The 24,587-nt window shown below is 49.5% G+C and overlaps 1 protein-coding gene across 4 annotated transcripts in view; it reads left to right on the top strand.

The window, feature by feature from the left end:
* The window catches only part of GSG1L (GSG1 like), a 183,751-nt gene that overhangs the window by 132,445 nt on the left and 26,719 nt on the right, over positions 1–24,587 (top strand). For all 4 annotated transcript variants that reach the window (XM_036225852.1, XM_016136793.2, XM_036225853.1 and 1 more), the window contains exons 4-5: positions 11,165–11,276; positions 24,239–24,406. In XM_036225852.1, coding sequence (XP_036081745.1) covers positions 11,165–11,276; positions 24,239–24,406 — 280 coding nt within the window. The remainder of the gene's footprint in view (positions 1–11,164; positions 11,277–24,238; positions 24,407–24,587) is intronic.

Raw genomic sequence — 24,587 nt, 5'->3', positions numbered from 1 at the left:
GAGACAGTGCCTGTAGGATTCCCGCCCCGTGTGCACAGCCAAGTACTCCGTGACGGTAGCCTCGTGTTAGTCACCACGTAGTCCATGTGTCACCCCGCAAGACCTTCCTCCTTCTCCCAAGTGTGCCTGGGGGATCCCACCATGCGTTCTCTCAAAGCTCCCTCCCTTCTCGGTTACTTGCCCTCCCCCATTCTTCCTTCCTCACGAGGACACACACATGTGTCATTCCTTAATCCCCTTTGCAAGGACAAGTCACGACCAAGCAGAAATATCAGTAAGTGTATCATAAAGTTGACTTGGGACACAGACAACCTTGGTCAGGTCGGGGAAAGGAGTGGGTGGAGCTGAGGGTATTGGGGGAAACCAGCAGGAGCAGCACAGTGTGGTCCAGAGAAGTGGGAAAGACTCAGACTCTGTCCAGGATGTGTGTCAGCATCCAAGGGTGTCAGACCCAGCAGACAGAGCACTGCAATAGGAGTCTTGGGGGGTAGGGACATGGCTAGTGACCAGCACAGCCCCAACACTTGTAGAGTAGGGACTATGTTCTAGGAACTGTTCTACATACTCACAGCTCATTTCCCCAACGAGGTGGGAAAAGTGAGGCACAGAGCGTTTAACAGGATTGCCCGGGTCACACGGTCAGTAAGTGTTGGAGGTGGGATTTGGACCCACGCAGTCTGGCTCCTGAGTTCATACTGTCTCGCCTCTCGTGACAGCACGGGAGTGGTCTGCTGGTTGGGCTTTGGAAAAGGCCCAGCCAGCAGACGGAGGTGGGAGAGATGGTCTAGTCTGGGATGCAGAGGTGGGGTGATGGGGCCCTAAAGTACTATCGGTAGTTGGGAGGGAAACTTGGCTGTTTGTTTAGGAAGGCCTCTGTCAGCTTAGGGGTGGGTGGGGTGTACGGGGCCACTCCCTAAGGAGGGGAGACTCACACAGACCCCCACCCTGGGAGGCCCGGGTCAGGAGCCAGGCAGCTGAGCCTGTGTCCCGGAGTGTCTGTGGCTGCATGGCAGAGCCTTGCTGGGGCAGGCGGGGCTGAGTAAGGGGCTCCCCAGCGGCAGACTGCCCCCTGGGGCCTGCCTAGAGCCGCAGTCACCTGCTGCTGCTTCTCAGCATCTTGCAGACAGGATTTCAGGTCTCAGCTTAGACTTTACGCTCCCAGAGAGGCCAGCCTGACTTCCTTGGCCAAACTAACTACCCATCACTCTTTTCTTCATCCTCCTCTTTTCTTTTATTGCACTTATTAAAATCTGAATTTTAAATTCGTGTGTTCACTTTTCTACCTTCCTTCATATCAGCTCTGTGAGGGCAGGGAACCGATTTGTATTATATGCGCCTTTATTTCCTGAATCACGAAGGGAGCCTGGCATAAGTGCTTAATAAATATTTGTTGAATGAATGAATGAATGAAGGAGGCTGTGATGGAATGCTAAAACGTGGGGAGTTGGAGTCGAACACACTCCTTCCACGCTGTGTTACCCCGAGTAGATTGCTTTACCTCTCTGAGCCTCGCTTGCTCATTTGTTAAGCAGTGTGTAACCAAACCTAGCCTTCCCGGGACAAGGCAAGGATTACGTGAGGAGTGGGATTGTCAAGTGCTTTACAAACTGTAGAGTGTCCAGGGAAAGGAAGAGCTGTCCAGAGAGCGTTCTCCGAGGTTTTGGAGCGAGGCAGCCGCTCATCTCGTTTTTCTGGTGCGCAGGCAGCTTTCTGAGCAGTGAGACTAATTGGATGGTATCACAGTATTGCTTCAGGGAAGTGTGGAAGCTCAGAGCACTTAAAACCTAAATGGCCAGAAGAGTAGGATTTGCATTTCAGCTAATGCGAGGGGAGGGATGGAAGGGTCGCTCTGGGAGAAATGTTCTCAAGGCTGCTTACGAAAGACTCAGCTCTGTGCAGAGGCGGAAGGAGCGAGCTGGCAGGCACGGGGTGGAGGCCTGAAGCTACAGCCCCAAACCCCTCACAGGTTTCTCTGTGTGGGGCAAGATCCCTCAGGGGCCCAATAGGACGTGACAGGGAAGTCCACTTCCTGAGACCTGAATATAGCAAATATTCCTGCCTGTAACTTGATATTCCTGGGGTGGGGTGTGGGCGGCGGGGAGACGGGGAGACAGAGAGACAGAGAGATGGAGACAGAGTCAGAGACAGAGACAGAGACAGAGACAGAAAAACAGAGAGATTATCAGACCGAGTGAGTCAAAGGCAGAAATAGAAAGAAACAGAGAGAGACAGAAAGAGAGGGGAAAAAAGCCACAGGGCAGGGTCTGCCCGGTGGCCCCTAGGAGCACATGCCTTAGGACAGGGAGATGGGGCTGTCTAGTGGGCCACCCTGCCCTGCCGATTGCAGAGCCCCTGACGCCTTTCGTAAGTGAGCATCTTGCTTCAAAGAGCACGCTGCTACAGGCACACCTCAGAGATATCGTGGGTTCGGTTCCAGACCACTGCAATAAAATGAGTTTTGCAATAAAGTGGGTCACACAAATTTTTTGATTTCTCAGTGCAAATCAAAATTATGTTTACATGGTACTGTGGCGTGTAGACTGTGAAGTGTGCACTAGCACTAGGTTTAAAAACAATGTACATACCTTAATTAAAAAATACTTTATTGCTGGAAAATGCTAACCATCATCTGAGCCTGTTGGAAAAATGGCGCCGATAGACTTGCCGATGCCCGGTTGCCGCCAACCTTCAATTTGTAAAAATGCACAGGACGGCGAAGTACAATAAAGCAAGGTATGACTGCAGCATTTAAAGACCCTTATCTTTCATGCCACGTGGCCCCCAAAGTTAAGCCAATCTCTTCCTCTGGTGTCCAACCCAAGAGAAGCTGGCCTTGAACTTCAGAGGGGAGGGGTGCACACTCCAAGACGATGCCCCCGAGGGGTTCCCGAGCATGCCACTCGCACGCTGGGGCGCGTCCAGAGCCTGCCCCCGCAGGCCCCGGGCGTGCCCCCAGCCCACTCTTCCTCGCTTCAGCGTTTCTCACACTTGGGTCACGTGCCTTCTCCCTCCGCGGCTGCTGCCACATCCATGCGCTGCTATTTATTTAGCATTTTTCTCTAAATCACCCACTTTTTTGGAAACTTACATTTATTCAGAAAGGAATCTTCAGATCACTACTGGAAATGAAAGAGCCAGTATTGCAATAAATAGAAAGAAACTGTAAAAATAAGAACATGACCATTGTAAAAATGTTTACGTAGCATCTAAAACTGTGGTCTCAGCGGGGAACGGTTTTGCCCTCTCAGCCCCCCGCCCTGGCCCAGGGACATTTGGTGATGTCTGCAGATATTTTTGGTTGTCACGACTCGGGCTGTGGGGAGGTGAATGTTCCCAGCATCTAATGGGTAGAGGCCAGGGATGCTGCTAAGCATCCTGCGATGCACAGGGCAGCCCCCCACAGCAAGGGCGACCTGGCCGCAGATGTCGGTCGTGCTGAGATTTAGAGCTCCTAGATTAAAATAAGCTTGAGCTCCCAGAGCGGCGTGCCCCATACTTGGGCGGCTCTGACCTGGTCAACCCGTTCTCGTCCTTCAGGCTCAGCAGAAATGCCTCACCCCAGGGCCGCCATGACTGAGGATTCCAGATGTGGGTTCCTATGGCCCCTGCACCTCCCATCTCCTGTCCGACCTTGTACCCGATTTCTGTTTGTGTCTGTCTCCCCCACTGGAACGTAAGCTCTCAGCAGGCAGGGGCCACGTGGGTCTCTTTTGTCTGTTTCTTCAGCCCTTAGCACAGTGCCTGGATTGTAGCAGATGCTCAGGAATGGAATGAATGAATGAAGGTTGGGCAAAAAGACATGGACGCTGCTCCTGGATTCACCATTGTCTGTCAGGCACACTTTTTCTCACCTGTGAAGTGGGCACACCAATAGGACGACTGTGTGCATCAAATAGACAGTGGGTGTCAAAGTCCCTGGCGGAGGGTAGAAAGGGTCCTTGGAGAGACTGAGGCTCATTCCCTCATTCATACTTTTTTTCTACCATCATTATCGAGTGCCTGCTTCTCTTGTCCCAGGGTCATTTTTAACTGTGCCCTTTTCCACTCTCAAAAATGTCCTGGCTTGGGCAATAAATGGTATGGTCTCCCTCGCCCTCAGGCCATCGCATCTAGTGGGGCAAGTGGAGAGCTGAGCGAGCAGGTGATCAAGCCTTGTGAGAGCCGTTCGCACTGCCGTCTCCTCTGCCCTGCGATCTGCTTGTTGCTTCCCTGGCTCCTGCTGCTCCCAGGCCTTGCTCTCATGAAGTGTACGGATCTCCCTGGAGCAGCAGGACCTAGAGGCTGGGAGTGGGGCTGACTGGGAGCTGCTGGGAGGGCACCACATGGCAGACAGTCCCCGATCATGCCCAGGGTCAGGGGCCGTTCCCCACAGAGGCAGACCAAGTCCAAGGCTTGGGCAGAAGGTCGAGACCTCTCGCCCATGGCATGTGACTTTCTGGGGTGGAGATGGGGGAGAAGGCAGGGAAACGAGGGGCAGGGCTGGGAGTTGGGGAGTGTGTACATGTCCAGGGGGCCTTCCACCTCTGTCCTGGATCTCTGTGTGAGGTCACCAGCCTGAGTTATTCATTCCTCGCCCAAGCATAGGCCAGGATGCCTCCTCTTTCTCCCACCATCATCCTCTAGATGAGAGGGCCCACCCTCCATCTTGGGGGCATCCAAAGTCATATGGGAGTCAGGGACCAGGCCCCTGCAGACATCACTTTTTCTAAACTTCGGACATACTGGCCGTGTCTGTGAGCAGGTGGCCTGACTGCCAGGATGTCCGATGCCCACTCCGATCATGGGAGCTGACTTCACTCACCTGTGCTTCCAGGGATGTACTGCAAGGGGCTTGAGGTGGAGGCTGGGATCCCCTAAGAGGGTCCCCTGCCTGTGTCTCTGTAGCTGGATTTGTTCTTTCCTGAGACCCACCACCCTCTCTTCTTCCCCTTCCTCCTGCTACCCCGAGATAAGCAATTGGTCTACCTGGCCTCCAGGTGGAGGGGGAGATCTGCTTGATGGTATGTTCTTTCAAACCTTTTCATCCATCGCCCACATGTAGGCTTTTGAAGTCCCTAGGGACTTTGGCTCTTGTTTCCTCAGCCTTCCATGACAGCTGTGCCCTGAGGCCATGGAGGTCTTACAGCTAGTTACCCAAATGAAGGAGGCAGGGAATGCTGGTGGGGAAATACACCTATTAATATAAAAATCATTCTACCACCAAATTGCTCTGGGCTATTTCAAGCCTCATCAGGAACTGGGGCCATGACCTCCTAACTCATTCTAGACCCCACGGAGCATGTGTGTGTGTGAGTGTGGGTCTCTGAGCCCATTTTTTTGCCTCAGAGCTGGGTGCAGTTCTCTGGGGTAGAGAAGGCTGGGGAGGGAGTGGTTTAGTTAACCTATTACTTGAAATAGGAAGGTCTCCTATTAAATATCACCTCTGATTTGGGCCACTTCATTTTAAAAGGCAAATAGAAAAATGTGCTGAATCCAAACAAGAGTGATGCTGATGACTCACATGGCCCAAACCGAGACCTTTGGAAAAGGAGGAGTAATTGGGATGATCCAGCGTCAGGAAGACAAGGTCGAGGAGCGGCTTGGTGACTGCTGAGCTCCCAAAAAGTTCTTCTCAAGAAGACGCCACCCGCTCATCCCCCTTGTCCTCAGAGGACAGAGCAAGAAATTAGCTTAAATTGGAGCTAGAAAGATGTAGGTTATATATAAGGAGGGACTTTTTAAACCCTGAAATATGCTACCCAGAGAGGCTGCGGGATCTCTAGAGAATGTCTAAAAATAGCCTGTTCTTTAAAAATAGATCCGGGCAAGCTTTAAACACAGCATCAGCTCAGATTTTTGGGATGGTTTTAAGTGCAGACGGACCTGGCCGTGTTGGGGTCCTCCCTGGGCCAGAGGGAACAAGGGACAGTCAGTCTTTGGTCTCTGCCCTACAAACGTCTGGGGATTTTAGATGCATAGGTAAGGGATTTATTTTTCCATCTGCCCCCAGCTGATTGGTGTCATAGAATGCCAGCCTGTAGGATCTCAACGTTTCCTCTCTGTGGGAGGTTTCAGCGCCAATGTTAATTGGGTCAGTCCCACCAGCTCCCCCCAGTTCCGTCCCATTCCTTAGTCAGGGCTCTCCAGTGCCCACAGATTTGCTGGAAATTTGCTCACTTCAGCGGTGCTGGATGCTCTGTGGATCCCTCTGGGACCTGCCCACCCCCCTCCCAATCTCAGCACCCTTGGCCTGGCCAAGTCCTCTCTCCCCCTGAGGGCTGGCTCTGCCCCTTCCAGCCACCCTGCTCCTACCTCCCTTCTCATTCTCCACAAAGCAGCCAGAGGTCTTTCACGCCCTTGCTTACAGTTCCTAGGTTCCTCCCCATTGCCCTCAGGACAAAGTCCAACTCTCTAAGATGGCTCCAGAACTTTTCCTGCAATGTCTTGTTTGCCACACACCCCCCCCCCCCCGCCCCACGTGATCTTCCCACCACAATGCTTTGCCTGTGGGCTCTGCGGGAGCTGGTTCCCGGTCTGGTCTACCGTCCTGCTCCCTCTGAAGCTTCAACTCTCAGCTCGGAGGTCGCCTCCTCTGGAAGCCTTAACTGACCTCCCCACCCAAGCCTGGCCCAGAGGCCCAGCTAGGCTTCCCATGGGCTTCCGGATTGCCCCCACTGGCTGAGCTGCCACACAGTAGTCCCCAGTTTGTCTGTCTTTCCTGTCCCTCTGCCCACCTCCCCCTCCCGAGAACACTGAGAGGCCAGGTCATTTGTTCCCAGCTGTATTCCCCACAGCGAGAAGAAGACCCGACCCATAGCAGGGGCTCAGTATATGCTCAGTGACTAGCTGAATGTCAGGCTGCCTTGAAGGTTTCCCTTTGCTACTATCCTACCCTGTCTCATCTCATTCAACTTCAACTTCCTCCGGGTCCTGAGCAGCCAGGCCCTCCGTGTCTTATGTCCCTGACATGATGTGCATGAGGTGTTGGCAAATCCAGACTGTGCCCACATACACGAGAATATTTGTTTAGACATGAGTGCTCTCCGAGTGTTCTAATAACTTAGCATGTTTAAAAATAAACTCCATTATAAATTAATTACTTCGCCACCTCCCTATCCCGATTAAATGGAGCATGCCGTTAGCATAATACCTCCGACTCTGCAAAGGAGAGGCGAGCCAGATGCAAGAGAAGTCCTGGAATTTCGCAGGACATTTTTGCTTCGTTTCCTGCCCAGGTGGCATCTCTAGGCTGGAGTGTTTCCTGAGAAGAGGTCACCTGGGCCAGGAACCAGCCACCCGCTCCCCCAGGGAGGAATCATGGGTCGGCACTTCCGCAAGTCCTCCAGACCCAGGAGGCACAGCTCACTCCTGTCACCTGAGCGCCCAGTGCGAAGTGTGCCCGGGCGCTCTCCAGTACTTTGCCCTGCTTTATGTTCATCACAGCACTTTCTACTGCCTCAGTGTCTTGTTGGATTGCGTGCTCATGGTCTGCGTCTCTCCACTAGAACCTGAGACCCCTGAGAGCAGGGCATCTGTCTGTCTATTCTAGTCTCCCACGGACTCCGCCCCACCCCCCCCCCCAACACTATCTGGAATGTAAATGATAAACAAACAAATGACTTTTACATTTGCTGTGTTGACAAATCTGGCCCTGTCCTAACTCAGGCCCATATCCCGGACCCAAGACTTTTATACTAGCCAGACTGACACCCCCAAACACCTAGCAATCAGCAGCCATCTTTTCATTTAACATATATGTATCAAACACTGACTGCATGCCAGGCCCTGAGCTAGGTGCTAGAGATTCAGTGGGGAGCAAACTAGACCCAGCCCCTGGGCTTGTGTGCAGTCCAGCAGGCCTGTACAGTGAGTCCCGGGCATGCATGCATGTATGCATTCATTCATTGATTCATTCATTCAATCGAGAAACGCTTATATTGAGTTTATTATGTGCCAAGCACTGTTCTAAGTACTTTAGAAGTCTAAGCCACTTAATCTTCATACCAATCTATGAGGTAGGTACTTTTATCTCGTATTACAGTAGAGGAAACTGAGGCACAGAAAGGTGAGGGAGCCTTCCCAAGCTCACATAGCTGGGAAATGACAGCTGGAAATCGGACCCTCTCTCTGTCTTTGCTCACCCTTGCTTTACTGCAGGCTCACCTTTGGACCCTATTGATATTGAATCTTAATTCTGGCCCCACACCAGCCCCTCTGGACTTAACAGAATTCGGCTTCCTCAGTCTGGTCAGTGAGGACAGGGCTGGGGTTTGCTGCGGCTCTTTCTGCTCCTGTTCTATTGGCACCACAGGGCAGCTCTGAGCCCTGGCCAACATCCCCCACCCCTGATGCTCTCTCGGTCCCCCAGGGCTGGGAGGAGCCATGCCTGCCTCACCCTGCAGGCTGGAAATTCTGTGTAAGGTATCGTGCATGGAGAGAAACCACACAACCACAAGAGATTTACAGTTGTGACTTTCCTGGTATGGGTCCCTCCAGGAAAGCCTCATTGATTTAGTCACTGCTAATTTAGGAGGTGCAGCAACTTGTCAGAAAGTCACTTTTTAATTTAGATGAGTTGGAAACAATTCCTTCTGCTGAGGATTCATATGACAGATGCTACCAGTTGGTGGACCTCCCTTTACAGAGCAAACATCCTTCTAGAAACATGGGCAGGGGTCAGATTTTTGAAGCAGAATCTTTAAAATGCAATCCAAGAATCTTTGAGTGAGTTGCAATTTTCATTTATTGAATTTTCTTAAAGTATGGCCTTTCAGATTTGGGAATAAATGCAATTCAATTGAGAAATCAATGCTTTTAAACCAGCAATTTGGAAAACTAATTATTCTGCCAACAGTTTTTGGGTCTAGCTTAGAGCGTTTGTATTAAAATACTGTTCTGTTCCCACTGTCCTGATTTAAGAAGCGGTCATCCTCAGGAATGTTTTCCTTCTTTAGTGGATGCTCATTGGAATTGCCCATGTCTACCACTATCCCCATTTTATAGATGAGAAAACCAAGGCACTGAGAGGTCATATAACTCAGAGAGCATCCGGACTGGCATAGTGAGGATGAAGCTGCAATAGCTGAGGTTTGAAGAGCAAGGTCCAGCCCTCAGGGAGGGACCGGCAGGGGCTGAGGAAGGAGTCGGATCTCCGCCGAGGGGCAAGGCTCCTGCGTAGGGCGGCAATTTCAGGGAGAGTGAGCACTGGGCAGTGAGAAGGGTGACGTATCCTTTCAGCTATCAAGCATTGGTGAGGATTTGCAAGAGACCTGTAGAAAGGTGTTCATTACAGCATGCTTATAGAGCAAAACACTGGAAGTAACTTCAATCCCATCAATTGATGGAATAAATAAAACATGGTACATCATTATCAAGGAATCCTATGCATCACTTCCAAAGAATAAGGTATATTTGTTATATACCTCTTGGAAAGTTCACCAAAAATTGGGTCAAGTAAGTAAAAATAAGATATCCATGTGGCTCGTCCACTCGTCTCCTCCTTTCAACAGAATCAAGGTAGAGGGGACCAGAGAGGTTTCCGGCACACCTGCTGGGCATGACTATGGATGGGGGTCTAGGCTGTCCTCAGGTCTGTCAAAGATATCCTGGGGAAGGCCGAGCCTTTAGAGAGCCCCTGAGGGGGACTCAGTACTTGTCGTGGTCACCATCTCCCTCAATTTCCTGACTCAAATGCTGCCCCGCCCCCAGCAGACCTGGAAAATAGCCCTCCCCTGAGGTCATAGAGCAGTGGGAAGTGTCCACGAGAGGCTGACCCCAGTGCACAGACACAGACAACCACTTCTGAGTCCTCTGTCTGCATCAGGCCTAGGGTTAAGTGACTGGAAGGAGACACAGGTGTGCTGGAGCCTCTAAAGTCAGTTCAATCATCAGGGCCATATACGGGAGAGGGTTGTTAAGAAGATTAAAAGAGATAATAATGGAGGTGAAGGAGACTGACAGAGTGCTTGACACATAGTAGGTGCACAGGAATCATTGGTTTTCTTTCTTCCTTTTGTCAACTACCCCTCCCCTCCTCATTGATGCTATATCACTCCATCTTAAAGTTAGGTCCATGCCAGTTAGCCACACACTGTGGTACCCATGAGGGCTCCAGATGCCACAGTACACACAGAAAAGTGTCCCCAGGTTTTTAATAACGCTGTTAGCTGTGACGATTGCATGTCCTGTAGGCAGCAGACACTGAGGCCGCCTCGTTTCACCTTAGCTATCAAAATCCGTATGTTAGGGTTGAGAAAGTTGAGGCTGAGAGGAGTGACACGACTTGCTAAGGCTACACCAGTGAAGTATGGCAAAGGATTCCCACTCGGATCCCTTAGAATCAAATTCTTCCAGCCAGTGAGCTCAAAGACTTTTTACCACGAGCCACAGGAAAACATTTCATATTACAACCACTACACACACACACACACACACACACACACTCACACACACACCAATAATTACTCCTGCTACATTTGATGGTTGTAGATATTTCTATTCCATTCCATTTCTTTCCTCCTCCTCCTCCTTCTTGTCGTCTCCTCCTCCTCCTCCTCCTCCTCCTCCTCCTCCTCCTCTTCCTCTCTCTCTCTCTCTCTCTCTCTCTCTCTCTTTTTGTGGTGCTAGTTGCAATCCACAAAATTGATTTCCTCACCCACTAGTCTAGTGAGTGAGGAACCTACAGTTTGAAAAACACTCCCTAGGCTGCTTCTCCTAAACGACCTTCTAACACAGGTACCATCAAACTACAGCTCACTGGCTAAGTCTGGTCCGAGCTTGCTTTTGTAGATGGGGTTTTATTGGAACACACGCATGCTCATCCATGTATGTATTGTCCATGGCTCCTTTACTCTACAACAGTAGAGTTGAATAGTTGCAACAGGACCAAGCGGCCCACCGAGTTTAAAATTTTTACCTGTCTGGTTTCTTAACAGAAAAAGACTGCCCATCCATACACAGATCTGTCTCCTTTGCTTAAATTTCTACAGGGCTGCCCTTTCCTCTCTGACTCAAACTCAAGCTCCTTTGCTGGCGTAGGAAATGGCCACTCTCTAGGCGTCTGTGCTCTGGTCCTGCCAACCGTCCTCCCCAGGAGGGTCCACGTTCTCCCCTAGCACTAACAGGCCTGTGGGGGTGCACAAAGCCCCACCTTGCTTCCTGATGCCTTGCTCTGCTCCCCCCACAGGCCTCCTGGGAATGGTAGCCCACATGATGTACACACAGGTGTTCCAGGTCACCGTGAGCCTCGGCCCTGAAGACTGGAGACCCCATTCCTGGGACTACGGGTGGTCCTTCTGGTAAGTGGTGTTTGACCTTCAGACACTAGAGCCCCGAGGCATGCTGGGGCTTCAGCAGCTCAGCCCAGTTGGGGGCAGAAGAGGGCAGGGGCAGCTCAGAGTTTAAAGGCTCTTTGAGACCCTAGAGCCAGGGTGGGCAAACTATGGCGAGTGGACTAAATCCTACCCACTGCTTGTTTTAATCAGCCATAAAGCTAAGGATGGTTTGTAGATTTTTAAATGCTTGAAAATAAATCAAAAGAGAATAAAATTTTGCGAAATGTGAAAAGTATGTGAAATTCAAAGTTAAAGTCCACAAAGTTTTATTGGGACACAGCCATGCTCATCATTATTTACATTATTTACATATTTCATGCAGACCTGAGCATTTGCAACAGAGAGTGAATGGCTCACAAAGTCTAAAATATTGACTACGCGACCCTTTACAGGGGAATTTGCCAAACTGTGTCTTAGAGGCTGCTGTGGAAGGTGGAGGTGGAAGCTGTCGAGACCTGAAGACAAGCGAGCCATGGAAGGTTCTGGGTGGTCTGGTGGGTTAGAAGGACCCCAGTGAGGGGCCCTGGACACAGGGAACAGGGGTCAATGCCTCAGAGCATGGTGTGCAAAAGAAAGACAGAATCAGTCAAGCTTCTTTTGTTTGCTGGCGTTAGAGTCCCAAGCTTAAGTAAACAAATGTTTGTATTAGTTCTCGTTACTGAAAAGTCCTGGTGGGTCAGCTAGAGGGGCGTGAGTCGTAACAGAGAAACCCACCCACCCAGTCTAAGCGGTATGGAAACTCACCGGCTCCTGAAGATGCAAAGTGCATCTGTGGTATGGGCTTCAGGGTATGTTTGATCCAGAGCTGCTGACGTCACCAGGGCTGAGTTCTCTTCCTCTGCAATCCTCTGGGCAGGCTTCCCTCCTGGCGGTGAGAAAGCCTCCTGAGGCTGGTGCTCCTTCCTTCCCACAGGAGAAGAGATAGGGCTTCTCTTACCTCGATGTTGACTCAAATCCCAAGCTTTCCTCTGATGAGCCCAACCTAGGTCATTTTCTCTCTCTTGAAAAATCACACGGCTAGGGGAATGTCACGAGCGCATTGGCTCAACTTGAGCAGGCCCATCTCTGGAGCTAGGAAGGAGTCAAAAGCTCTCAAATCGTAAGTGGGTGGAATAAATGCTGGGTGAGCTACCAAAATATCTGCTTCGAGCTCAGCTGGACCCAGGCGATCAGGTGAATCAGGAACTCAGTCATTCTCTCCCGCTTTTCCGTCTCTGTTCCCTTTGTGTTGGCTTCATTCACAAGCATTTTCTCCCCAAGTGGTAGCAAAGATGGTCACCATGCCCAGTTCTAGGCTCACATCTTACATAGGTAGCGATACCAGCAGAGAGATGGGACTTCTTTCCAATACTCCAGGCAAAACCCTGGTTATGACTTTCACCAGCTTAGCTTAAATCATGTGACCATCTCTCAACCAATGATTTAGATCCTGAGGAAATTGAACTGCTCTAATTGGTCTGAGTCACATGGTCCAGAGGGCGGAGGACAGAGAGAGCGGGAGGGGAGGTCTCCCAGTGGAAAACTGGCGGTGGGATGGGCTCTTATTAGGAGAAGGAATGTGTGCAGGAAAGACAATGACTACAGTTGTCCACTACACAGGTCTGGTTCTGCTACCTGGGGACCATTGTTCCACACAGTCGCTTAACATACTGAGCACTTACCTAGGGCCAGACACTCTCCTAGGTGTTGGGGTGGGGGGAGGTTACAGCAGTGGCCAGGACAGCATTGTAACGTGACCGGGACATGTGAACCTGTGCTATGATGTCGGGGGAGGATAGTCACAAAGAGCTGTGGGGCACAGAGAAGGGGTCTCTGACACAGCTTCTGGCAGGGAGGGTCAGGAGAACTGGCAGAGGAGGAATAGGTAATATTCTGGGCAGGGGAACAGCAGGTGTAAAGACTTGGCGGTGAGAGAGCATCTTTGGGGAGAGGAGGTCAGGATGGGGTAGGGAGAGCTATGACTTAAGAGACCCTACTGCAGACCGGTGGGGACTCTGGCTGCATTTCTGCCCCTTCCCCCTTTCTGCAAGGCTCTGCCCCTTTAAAGGCATGTGTCTTAAAGGGACTCTAACCCATCAACACTGGTACTGACTCCCTTTAAGCAGAACCATTGCTGGGAAAACAGTTAAGGCTCTGACTCCCTTTTCCCTATCCCTCCTTTCCTGCACCAGTAATTCCTTCCTGAGATCTTGACCTTGGAAGGTAGTCACCCTCAGTGAGAGAAGGAGACAAAGGAAGGGAATGAGTATTTTTAAGTGTCGACCATGTGTACGATAATCTCTTACATGTATTGAGCACTCCTGTGTCGTTATCATAATGGTGTCATGAGGTGGGCACTTCATGGAGGGTAAACCGAGGCACAGAGAATTTAAGTAACGTGACTAAGGTAATCCAGCCTGTGAGTGGCAGAGCTGGGATTTGAACCCAGGAAGTCTGGCTCTGGAGACACGTTTTCAATCTATCTTAGCTGCCTTTATGAGACAATGGGGTAATAGTAAGACAATTCATGTGGGCTTAGCACACCCTTTGACACATGCAAGTGTTCAGTAAGCACTAGCTCTCCTAATAATATTACCCTTATTGATATGAAATGTAGCACAGATAATAACCTGTGTTGCATACGTGGAAACTAAAGCTCTGAAAGTTTAGGCCGCTTGCCCAGGATTCTGAACCCCCTTCTTCCACAGTCCTCTCTTTTCCGAAGGCCCTGGCTCTCCACCCTGGCACTGGGCACCTAGAACCGAGCCTGCTGGTGTCGGCCACGGGGACTTTTTTTCTGGCAGCTGAGTCTCCCGCCCTGCTCCTCCACTCCCTCGGGCAGGTCTCCCAAGGGGCAGTGAATTCCCGTTTGACTTATTTAAGGCTGGGGCCCAAAGCGCAGCCCCTATTAGGGCTGATCCATTTCTCCTTGTCACTGAGGCCCGCAAAAAGGGTCAGTCCCATTTTTCATCCCTCTCCTCTGGGGCCTCGCCGGGGTTGTGCAATGTCATCTCCCTTGTTTAATATGTGTGAGGCCATTTGTCAAAATTCTGGCCCCAGAGCCCCAGGCGCTGGAGAGGAGACCAGCTCCAGGGCAAGACAGTGCCAGCCTCTGTCTCCCGGCCCAACGGGGCAGAACAGACTGCGGGGGCGCACGAAGTGGGGGCGCCAGCTTCCGGGAGGGACGCCTGCTCAGGAAGGTGAAGGTTAGAGGTCCGACCTACCCCAGTGGGGTGGCCCCCGCCCTGCTGAGCCACTCTGTGTGTGTGTGTGTGGGCTGGGGCGGGCGGGGGGTGGGGGGTGGGGGTGGCGGGGGTGGCGGGCAGGGGGGGGAGGGGCGGCCTCTGTAGCAGATCCTGCCTCTGACCCTTGCCCGCTGTGGACCTTGGCCAAGTCACTTGCTCTCTCTGTGCCTCAGTGTCCTCAGCTATAAAATGGGGATAGTCTGAGTTTCCACCACACAGAGCTCTTGTGAGTAGTGCTTCCATTTTCTGTTGCTGTATGACACATGACCCCAAAATTTAGTGGCATAAAATAAAAATTTACAATTATCTCTTATGTTTCAGTGGGTTGATGGCACTTAGCTGGGTGGTCCTAACTTGGGGTCTTCCATGACGCCCCAGTTGGATGTCAGCCGGGGCATAGCTGGACTGGGTGTCCCAGATGGCTCCTCACGGCACTGGCGGCCCATATGGTGGGCGCTGGGGGCTCACTGGGCTGTCAGCAGGAGCAGCTCCTCCAGCACTGTAGCTGGGTCTCTGCAGGGAGCAAGCGTCCCCAGAGATCCAGGCAGAAATCACAAGTTTACTCGACGACCTTGCCTCAGCAGTCACACAGTCTCACTTCTGCTGCATTCTGTTGCCCAAGAGCAAGTGATGGGGTCAGATTTGAGGAGAAGGGGCTGCACGAAGCACGAACCCCAGGAGGTGTGGCTCATGGGGGCCGTCTTTGGGGACGAGCTGCCATGAGAACAACATGAAATAACATCTGTGAGCACTCAGCACAGAGAATATGCAAGCGGCCCAGGCTTCCCAAGCCTCAGCTTCCTCATTTCTGGAGTAGGGATAATAGCGATGCGGGTTTTTAATAGTGGGGCTGTTGTAAGGACGATGTGGGACCAGGTTCTTAAAGTGCTTGTGCATAGTAAGTGCTCGATAAGTGGCAGTGATTATAAATGGTGATAATGACATTGGGCCTTTGGTAATGCCACTCTTGCTCGTTGAGAGGCACATGACCCAAATCAAATGTCCAAGAGGATGACATCCAGTGTGTACACAAGCAGCCCCTTCTCTCTGTTCCCCCAGCCCCCCGGCCTCCGCCCCCCATCCCTGGACTTGCGGCTCATGTTTCTTTGCAGGACTTGAGTGTTTTGTTAGGACCCAGCCCTGGCTGCAGTCTCCCCTTACTCCCCGACCCTAAGTGTTGGGACCCCATTCCCACCCTGAGACCGGGACCCCAACCTTCCTGCCTGATCCTTTTCTCAGCTCAGTGCCAAGCTCTCTCCAGGTCCTCCTGTGACAATGCCAAGGCAAGCCCTCCGGGGGATATGGGGGCATGAGACTGAGGCTGGCGCCACCTACTCTGCGCCGGGCACAGCGCAGACACTTTATAAGCCCTGAGCTGTACATTTCTGCCAATGACCCCCATGGAGGGGTTACCACACCCTCTGGAGGGACGAGGACACAGCCTTAGGAAGGACAAAGACCCAAATCACACAATGAGCCTCAGAAGCTGCAAATTGCAAGCAGCCCGGGGCTGAACCCGACCTGCAGATGTTTTGCGTGGCCTACTATAGTGTTATTTAAAAGTTCATGTTTGTTTCTAACAGTTAAAAAGGTGAACATTTTACATAAAAATCCAGGTCTCTGGCTTCTCCTGACCATTAGAAGGTATGTTCGTGCCCAAGTCTCATTGCCACCTGGCGGCAGGCAGCCACAGCTGGGGAGTAGATGGGCCATACGCTCTCCAGTTCACCCCAGTCCCCACCACTCTCTATTGCCTTTTACTTACCCACACTTTCCTCCCTTAGTCATCCACCTGACCCGGCAGGAATTTGAGTCTGTAACCTCTATTTGGAGTCAATGTGTCAGTTATCGTGGTGATGGCAGGAAAGTGGAAGCTAATCGCTTTGTACTTCTGTTTTTCATTTGATTGAAATGGAGATGGATGGACAAGGGGCCCCTCTAACCGCAACATGCACAATGAAACCCCATTTCCGGGCATTCACTCTGCAGGTTGAGGGGAGTAGACGTCATGAAGTTGTAGCTTATAAGACCTAAAAGCTCAGAGAAGCGAAGCAATTTGGCCCAGGTCACGCAACAACAAGTAGCAAGTCGGGCCAGGTCTAAGGAGTGTGGCGCCTCTCTGTTTGCTTTTGGGGTCCCATCTGTGTGGAGTGCAGTGATTTCGCTGCTACCCTCCTCCCTTCTTCTCCCCCACTTTCCAGTCTCCATGACCTTTTGGAAACAACAGGCTAGTCTCTTCCCCGCTCTGGGGACCCCGGGCTGCCCTGTTCTTTCTGCAGGGCTGAGCTGGCCTTTCAGCAGATTGATCCCTCGGTGGGGGTGGGGAGGTAGAAGGAGCGTTTTTTGCTGTGACCTTAAAAGAGCCTTGGTTCCAAAGAGCCACTGAGAGGGTATGTTTGCTGGTGTCACCACTGAGCAGTTGTGTGGTCAGCAGGAAAGGCTGGCTCTTTCTCATCTCCCCTGAGGCAGGTGGCTCTGGCCTCCTTTTCTCTAAGACCATGGCGGGGAAAGAGATGTATGGCTGACCAACGGAGCCCAGCTGGCCACGGGTGGACGAGCTGGGCCATCATCAGCTCCTCGTGCCATCAGCCTTTGGGCATGTAGGGCAGCCTGGACACTGGTGTCCCACCCCGCATAATGACTCTGTGCCCGGCTGGCCTGCAGGTAAGCCAGGGCTGCCGCTCTTGGTAATCAGTTAGTCTCTCCACTGAGCCTGGCCTGGGGTAGACGTCAACGTGGCATCCATGTGTGTCTGAAGCTGCTCCCCCAGTGTCCCCCTGCCCCACCCTGCAACTCCCAGAGGATAGAGTGATTGACAGCCACTTTCCCACCCCCATCACCCTTCCCTTTCTTCTCCACAGTGTCCACTCTGCTCTTGGCTCAAAAACCAGGCCAACCACCCACGTACCTCACCGCACCAGCTCAGAAGTGCAAGCTGCAAGCACTTCTGGCCCTGAAGTTTTCAAACTGTGCCCTGCGTGGGGGAGGGGGAGCTGGGAGTACGGGGAGCAGGGAGGATGCAGACTCATGGATGCAGCCCCGAACCCCTCACGCACACTAAAGCCAGAGCGATGTTTTCGTATTTGCTTTATTCAATCTGTTTTTATTTTATCTGTATTTATTCATTCTACAAATATTTATTGAGCACCTACTATGTGCCAGGCATTGTTCTAGGTGCTAAGGATATAGCAGTGAACAAACCACGCTCCAGTTTTCACGAAGCCGATATTCTGGTATGTGTGAGAGAACAATTGAAAAACAAGTAATAAGGACACCACTTCTCAGAAGATAGCGCAGACAGACTTCTTCACGTCTTCCTGCTAAAAGACTAAAATTCCCAGACATTAAACATAAAAAAACAAACAAAAGAAGATCTGAAAGGTGGAGAGAAGACAGTAGGCTGGCTAGGGACCAAGAGATAACACATTGGTGAGTACTTTTTTCTCACATCCCAGATTTGAAGATGAAGAAGTCAATAATTCAGAAATACTAAAAAGCGCAGACAAAACAAACCCCAAAAGCCTGTTGCTTTGTCTAGCCAAAAGACCAGGAAAGGGCCAATCTACCAAGACAGAAAACTTTTAGCAGTAACTGCCCTATACAGTCATACACCACAGGGAAACAAATAAAACAACTGTGGTTTGACCCCCACCCATGCTAAGCTTACATTCTACCGCACCATCCTGTAATGAGGCACCCAGCTTCACCTGCCACCGGCTGGAGTGGTGTCAGAGTAGGGAGCTGGGGCTCTCCCCCTGCTGGACAGTAACAAGTCCCAGCCACCCCTGAGTGTCAGCGAAGATCACATGGGGAGCCTGAACCCCCAGCCTGAGCAGGCAGTAACAAAGAGCCCCTTCCCCTTCCTGCTGAGTGTCAGAGGAGTGGTGGAGAGTTGGGTTTTCACCACTTTCCAGGGGTGGTGAGGCGCCCTCCCTCCCTGTGGTGTCACTGGAGGCAACTTGGGGAGCAGCAATGAGGCACTTCTGCCCCTTCCAGCCAGGGTAGTATCTGCAGAGGCCTAAGGGGGCTAGAACTCCCACCCCTGCCCAAGGGTAACCAAAGATCTTTCCACCTTGAATGCCAGTGGTGGCCTAGGGGAAAACCTGGACTCCTGCTTCCCAGTAACAAGGCGGTGCACCCCTACCCCTTGTTGGAATGGTGTCACAGGAAGCCAGCTAAAGCAGGAGCCTCAAAAGATACCCAAAATGTCAAGGATGCAACTGAAAAATCACTCGCTGTACAGAGAACCAGGATGATCTTAACTTGAATGAAAAAAGACAATCAATAGATCCCAATACTGAGATGACAGTGATATGAGAATTATCTGATAGATTCTAAAGGAATCATCATAAATCCTTCAACAAGCAAATACAAATAGCCTTGGAACAAATGAAAAAATAGAAAGTCTTGGGAGATAACTAGAAGATACAAAGAAAAAACAAGTAGAAATTTTAAAACTGAAAAATACAATAACTAAAATTAAAAAGAACTTGGTGGGTGGTCTCAGAGGCAGAACAGAGGAGTCAGAGGAAGTAATCAGTGAACTTGAAGATAGGACAATAGAAATTACACAATCAGAACAACAGAGAGAAAATAGACTTTTAAAGAAATGAACGAGGACCTCAAGGACCTCTGAGATTATAACAAAAGAACTAACATGGGAGTTCCAGAAGGAAAGGAGAAAGAGAGTGGGGGTAAAAAAGCCCTAAAAGAAATAATGGATGAAAACCTCTCAAATTTTGTAAAAGACATAAAGCTATAAAGAAACCAACTGAATCTCCAAACAGGTTTAACTCAAAGAAATCCATACAATGAGACATCAGAGTCAAACTTTTAAAAACTAAATTCATAGAAAAAAAAATCAAAAGCAGCAGGGGAGAAACAATGTCTTAACTATAGGGGAAACCAGTTTAAATGGCAGTGGATTGTGCATCGGAAGCAATGGAGGGTGGAGGAAGCGGCACAGCACGAGTCAAGTGCTGAACGAAAAGAACTGTCAATTCAGAATTCCGTTTCTAACAAAACTATCCTCCAGTAAGAGGAAGGGGAAATCAAGACATCAGACAAAGGAGAACTAAGGAAATGTGTTGCCAGCAGACTCACCCTAAAAGAATGGCTAAAGGAAGTTCTCCAAACAGGAAAAAAAAATTTTTCTTTAAGGACTCTCGGAACATTAGGAAGGAAGAAAGGAAATTTCACTTTTTCTCTTGAGTTTCCTAGATCGAACCTGATGATTGAAGCACAAATTGTAACGTGGTCTGAATTAGTTTTAAATGAATGCAGAGGAAATATTTAAGGCAATCATATTATTAGTTAGGGAGGCTAAAGGGACATAAAGGGAAAATTATGTGATCATATCAATCAATGAAAAGAATATTTGATGAAATTCAATATTCATTCTCATTAAATAAAGACTCTCAGGAAACTAGGAAAAAGGGGAACTTCCTCAACTTGATAAAGACCATTTACCTAAATACCTACAGCTAACATTATACTTAATGGTGAAAGATTGAATGCTTTCTCCCTAAGAAGTTCTTGGTAGTGCAATAAGGCATGAAAAGTAAACCAAAATTACATACAGATAGGAAAGGAAGAAATAAACTATACCTATTTGCAGATCACATGGTTGTCTATCCAGAAAAATCCAAGAAATCTACAAGAAAAGTTCCTACACCTAATAAATTCAGTACTGTCTCAGAATACAAGATAAAAATACAAAAATCAATGATACTTCTATAAGTTAGCAATTAACAATTGGGCAAAACTAAAAATACAATACCATTTACACTGAAAAAAGTAAGATACTTCATTATAAATCTAACAAAACATCTACAGGACTTGCAGGCTGAAAACCATAAAACACCAATGAAAAAAATTAAAGATCTAAATAAATGGAGGACTATACCATGTTTGTGGTAAGATATCAGTTTTCCTCAGGTTGGTATGCAGATTTAATGCAGTTCTTATTAAAATTTCAGTGAAATTTTTTTTGTAGGTACGGACAAGATTGTTCCAAAACTTACTAGGAAAGGCAAAAGAACTAGAATAGCTAAAGACTTTTGAAAAAGAATAAAGCTGGAGAAATCAGTCTACCCAATTGTAGAACTCGTGTAGCTACAATAATCAGACTGTGTGGTGTAGGGGGAGGAATAGACATACAGATCAATGGAATAGAATAAAGAACCCAGAAATAGACCAGTACCAATACGCCCAACTGATTTTTGACAAAGGTACAAATCCATTCAGAGGTGGCTGAAACATCCTTTTTAACAAATGGTGCTGGAGCTATTAGATATTCATAGCTCCCCCCTGCAAAAAAAATCTTAACTTAAACTCCATACCTTATATAAAAATTAACTCAGAATAGGTCATGGACCTAAATATAAAATGTAAACATTACAATTCTTTATAAAAGTAAGAGAAAATCTAGACCTACACAAGGAGTTCTTAAACTTGACATCAAAAGGATCAAAACTATCAAAAAAAATGATAAATCGGATTTAATCAAAATTAACCACTTTTGCTCTGTGAAAGATCTCATTAAAGAGGTCGAAAAGATAAGAGATAGACTGGAAGAAAATATTTGTGAAGTACATATTTGACAAAGGACTAGTATCTAGGATATGTAAAAACATTCAAACTTAACAGTAAAGAACAACAGCAAAACAATTCAATTAGACAGTGGTCAAAAAACATGACAGACACTTTGCAAGAGGATACATAGATGACAAACAAGTAAATGAAAAGATGTTAACATCGTTAGCCATTAGGGACATGCTGATGAAAGCCACAATGAGATATCATCACAAGTCTCTCAGAAGAGCTAAAATTAAAAAATAATGACAACACCAAATGCTGGTGAGGATGTGAAGAAACTCATACATTGCTGGTGGCAACTCTACCCAACACTGTTGATGCACACAACTTGGTTGGCTCTCCAGGTATTTTATTTTTTCTCAGAGAAATGCCCAAACCGATGTGCCGTGCGATTCCATTTATATAACATTCTTGAAATAACAAAATTATAGAAATGAAGTACTGGTTAGTGGTTGCCAGAGGTTGGGAGGGAAGTGGATGTGGGTATAAAATGGCAACAGGAGAGGTCATTGTGGTGATGGATGAAAATGTTCTGTGTCCTGACTGTACCAATGTCAATATCCTGGTTGTAGTATACCTGCAAGATGTTACCGTCGGGGGAAACTGGGTAAAGGGTCCATGATCCCTCAGTATTTTTTTTTTTTACAATTGCATGTGAATCTATAATTACCTCAAAACAAAATTTTTAATTTAAAAACAAAGAATAATAAATAACAGGAGAAAAATTACAAGAGACTGACAGAGCGTGATGAGGGATGTGATGAAATTAAACAGGGGTGTGTGGTAGAGAGCGATGCTTATCCTCTGGTTGGGGCATCAGAGTTGGGATCGGACCCGGTCATAGATAAGATCCCTGGCTGTAAAGACCAGAAGTTCACTTTAAAACAAACTTAGGGAAAAGAAGGAAACTTGTAGAATGTAATTGTATAAGAACTTTGGTTGCCCATGACTGAAACCCAATTCAAACTGGCTTAAGGGAAGAAAAATCCAAAAAAGGAATTTGGGCTCCCATAATTGCAAAGTCCAGGGATAGTGGCTTCAGCTCAGAAAACCAGTTCCTTTCTGTGGCTTTCCTTTCTCTTGGGTCAACTTCATTCTCAGGTTGTGTGGTGACAAGACAGTCCCCAGCAGTACCTGGCTCAAATCCCACCCCAGCCAGAAGGTGAGCTCAGTTTCTTAATAGCTCCGACAAAAGTCTCATTAGCCTGACTTGGGTGTCATGTGCCCATCCTGAACCAATTACTGTGGCCAGGGGGAAGTGACACTCTCTTTGGCCAGGCCTAGGTCAAGTTCTCGTCCCTAAACACTAGGGGTGAGGCTGGTCCCACACAAACCACATGACCCTAGAGGAGGGTAGGAGTGGTCCCTTGCCAGAGTGGTTGTTGGTTAGGCAAAACCAACATGTGTATACTCGTAAGATCCCAGAAAAAGCCTGCTTCTTCATTCTCCACCCTCAGCTTCTGATTTCCGTCACTCTAGTTCAAACAGACATCCCAGCTTGACCTAAAATCTTGAACATCATCACTCAGAGGAGATAGTATCTGATTAAATCAGCTTTGCTCAAATGTTTAGTCCTCATCCAGTCATCAATGAGTGTGGGGTGGGGTCGCTTTCTGGACCCTTTGGTGGACAGGGCAATTCTTAGAGGGGCCAGGCCGACACTCCACAGCTGTCTATTATAGATACTCAGAACTTCTGGAAGATCTAATGGATCTGGCAATAAGGGATAGATGGCGATTGCAGGTCCCTGAGAGGAAGGCTGAATCCGCACATTTCCCCATGCTTTCCTTCTGGGTGCTCTGAGGCTGACGAAGAGAAGAGCAGTGGGCACGGGAGGTGGGCTGCACTGACCGAGGAATGCAGGGGCAGTGATGTGGAGGGACCCGATTCGTGGCTGGCGGAAAGAGGCCGGAGGCTGGGAGACGGTGCGGCGTTGGCGACAGCAAACCTGAGGCCCTGGTTTGGAGGAAACCAGTCCTCAAGGCAGAGCCTGGGGAACAGGACTCGGAAACCAGACCAGGTGTAATGAGAGCAAGATGTGTACCCTGCTGCTGGTTATGGATATGACTGCACAGTCCGGTCAGAGGAGTCGGGTGGGAGGCCATTTCTAGAATGGGCACTGGGTCAGAGAAGACCAGCAGCCTGGCCAGCCGAGGCTCCTAGCCCCACAGCACCCTTCCCGTCTGTACAGATATGGCCTTGAGTGCTGGCTGGCAAGGTCTCCAGCTCTGGCTCACTCAGCGTACACATCAGGTGAGCACAGCCAAGCGTCCCCAGCTGAGCATGGAGAAAATGTGGGGCGGAGAGCTTAATAACTTCACTTCTCAGAGGGCGAGCTTGGAAACCAGCAGGAATGGCGATGATGGCGGGGATCGTAATGACGGCGACCTTTCCTGAATGCCTACTGTGTGCCAGGCTCTGTTCTAACATGCTTTTAACCCGTCATCTTTAATTCTTGTAACAATCCTGTGAGGTGGTGCTGTTATTACGTCCTTTAAAAGGGATATGAGGACTACGAGTCAGAGAGGCTAAGCATCTCCCCCAAGGTCACACGTGAACAGAAGTAATTCAAATCTCTTGGAAAACCAGCTTTTAGGGTGTCTGGCTCCCATCTACTTCTCTGTTATCAACTCCAACTAATCTCCTCACGCTCCCTCACTCCAGCATCCCAAACCTCCTGCAGTACGCGGGATGCTCCCCACGCCTCATGCCTCCATGCCTTCGCACACACTCTTCCCTCTTCCTGGAATGCTTTTCCCCTAGCAAAGCCATGCTCATCCCCAAGACCCAGTGCAGGTATAGTTGTATTCCAGTAACCTTCCCTGTTGTCAGCCCCCTTGGATGGAAGACTCGCTCTCCTTTTCTCTCCCTCTAAAGAGCTCTGTCACATTTGCATCACAATGTACAGAAAATGCTGTCTCCCACAGCAGACCTGCGAGTGGGGCGGGGACCAAGTCTTTTTCTTTTCTAGGGCACCCAGCACCCAGCACCCGCTCAGGTCTGGCCCAGACAAGGCGGCCCTGCAGGGAGAATGGATATCTGGCGGGTGGGGTTTCCTGTCCCCTGCCCAGCCTCACTGGCACCTCTCTCCTCGTCTCTTGGCAGCCTGGCGTGGGGCTCCTTTACCTGCTGCATGGCAGCCTCTGTCACCACGCTCAACTCCTACACCAAGACGGTGATTGAATTCCGGCATAAACGCAAGGTCTTTGAGCAGGGCTACCGGGAGGAGCCGACCTTCATAGACCCTGAGGCCATCAAGTACTTCCGGGAGAGGTCAGTGCACACGGGGTCACCTCTGGCCACCACTGGGAATCTGAAACCCAGGGTCCGGCCTCAGTAGTCATAGGGCTTTAGTCCAAAACTGGAGTGAGCGGTCTGGCAGAAGGGTTCTGGGGGCTTATGGGGTGGAAGGGGCAGGCTGGGTGAAGCAGAGTTTGGACCCCACTATGTTGGA

The sequence above is a fragment of the Rousettus aegyptiacus genome, unplaced genomic scaffold (genome assembly GCF_014176215.1).
Source record: "Rousettus aegyptiacus isolate mRouAeg1 unplaced genomic scaffold, mRouAeg1.p scaffold_m13_p_8, whole genome shotgun sequence".
Classification (NCBI taxonomy): Eukaryota; Metazoa; Chordata; class Mammalia; order Chiroptera; family Pteropodidae; genus Rousettus; species Rousettus aegyptiacus.
The sequence above is the reverse complement of the archived record's forward strand: the minus strand, read 5'-3'. Positions and strand labels throughout refer to the sequence as shown.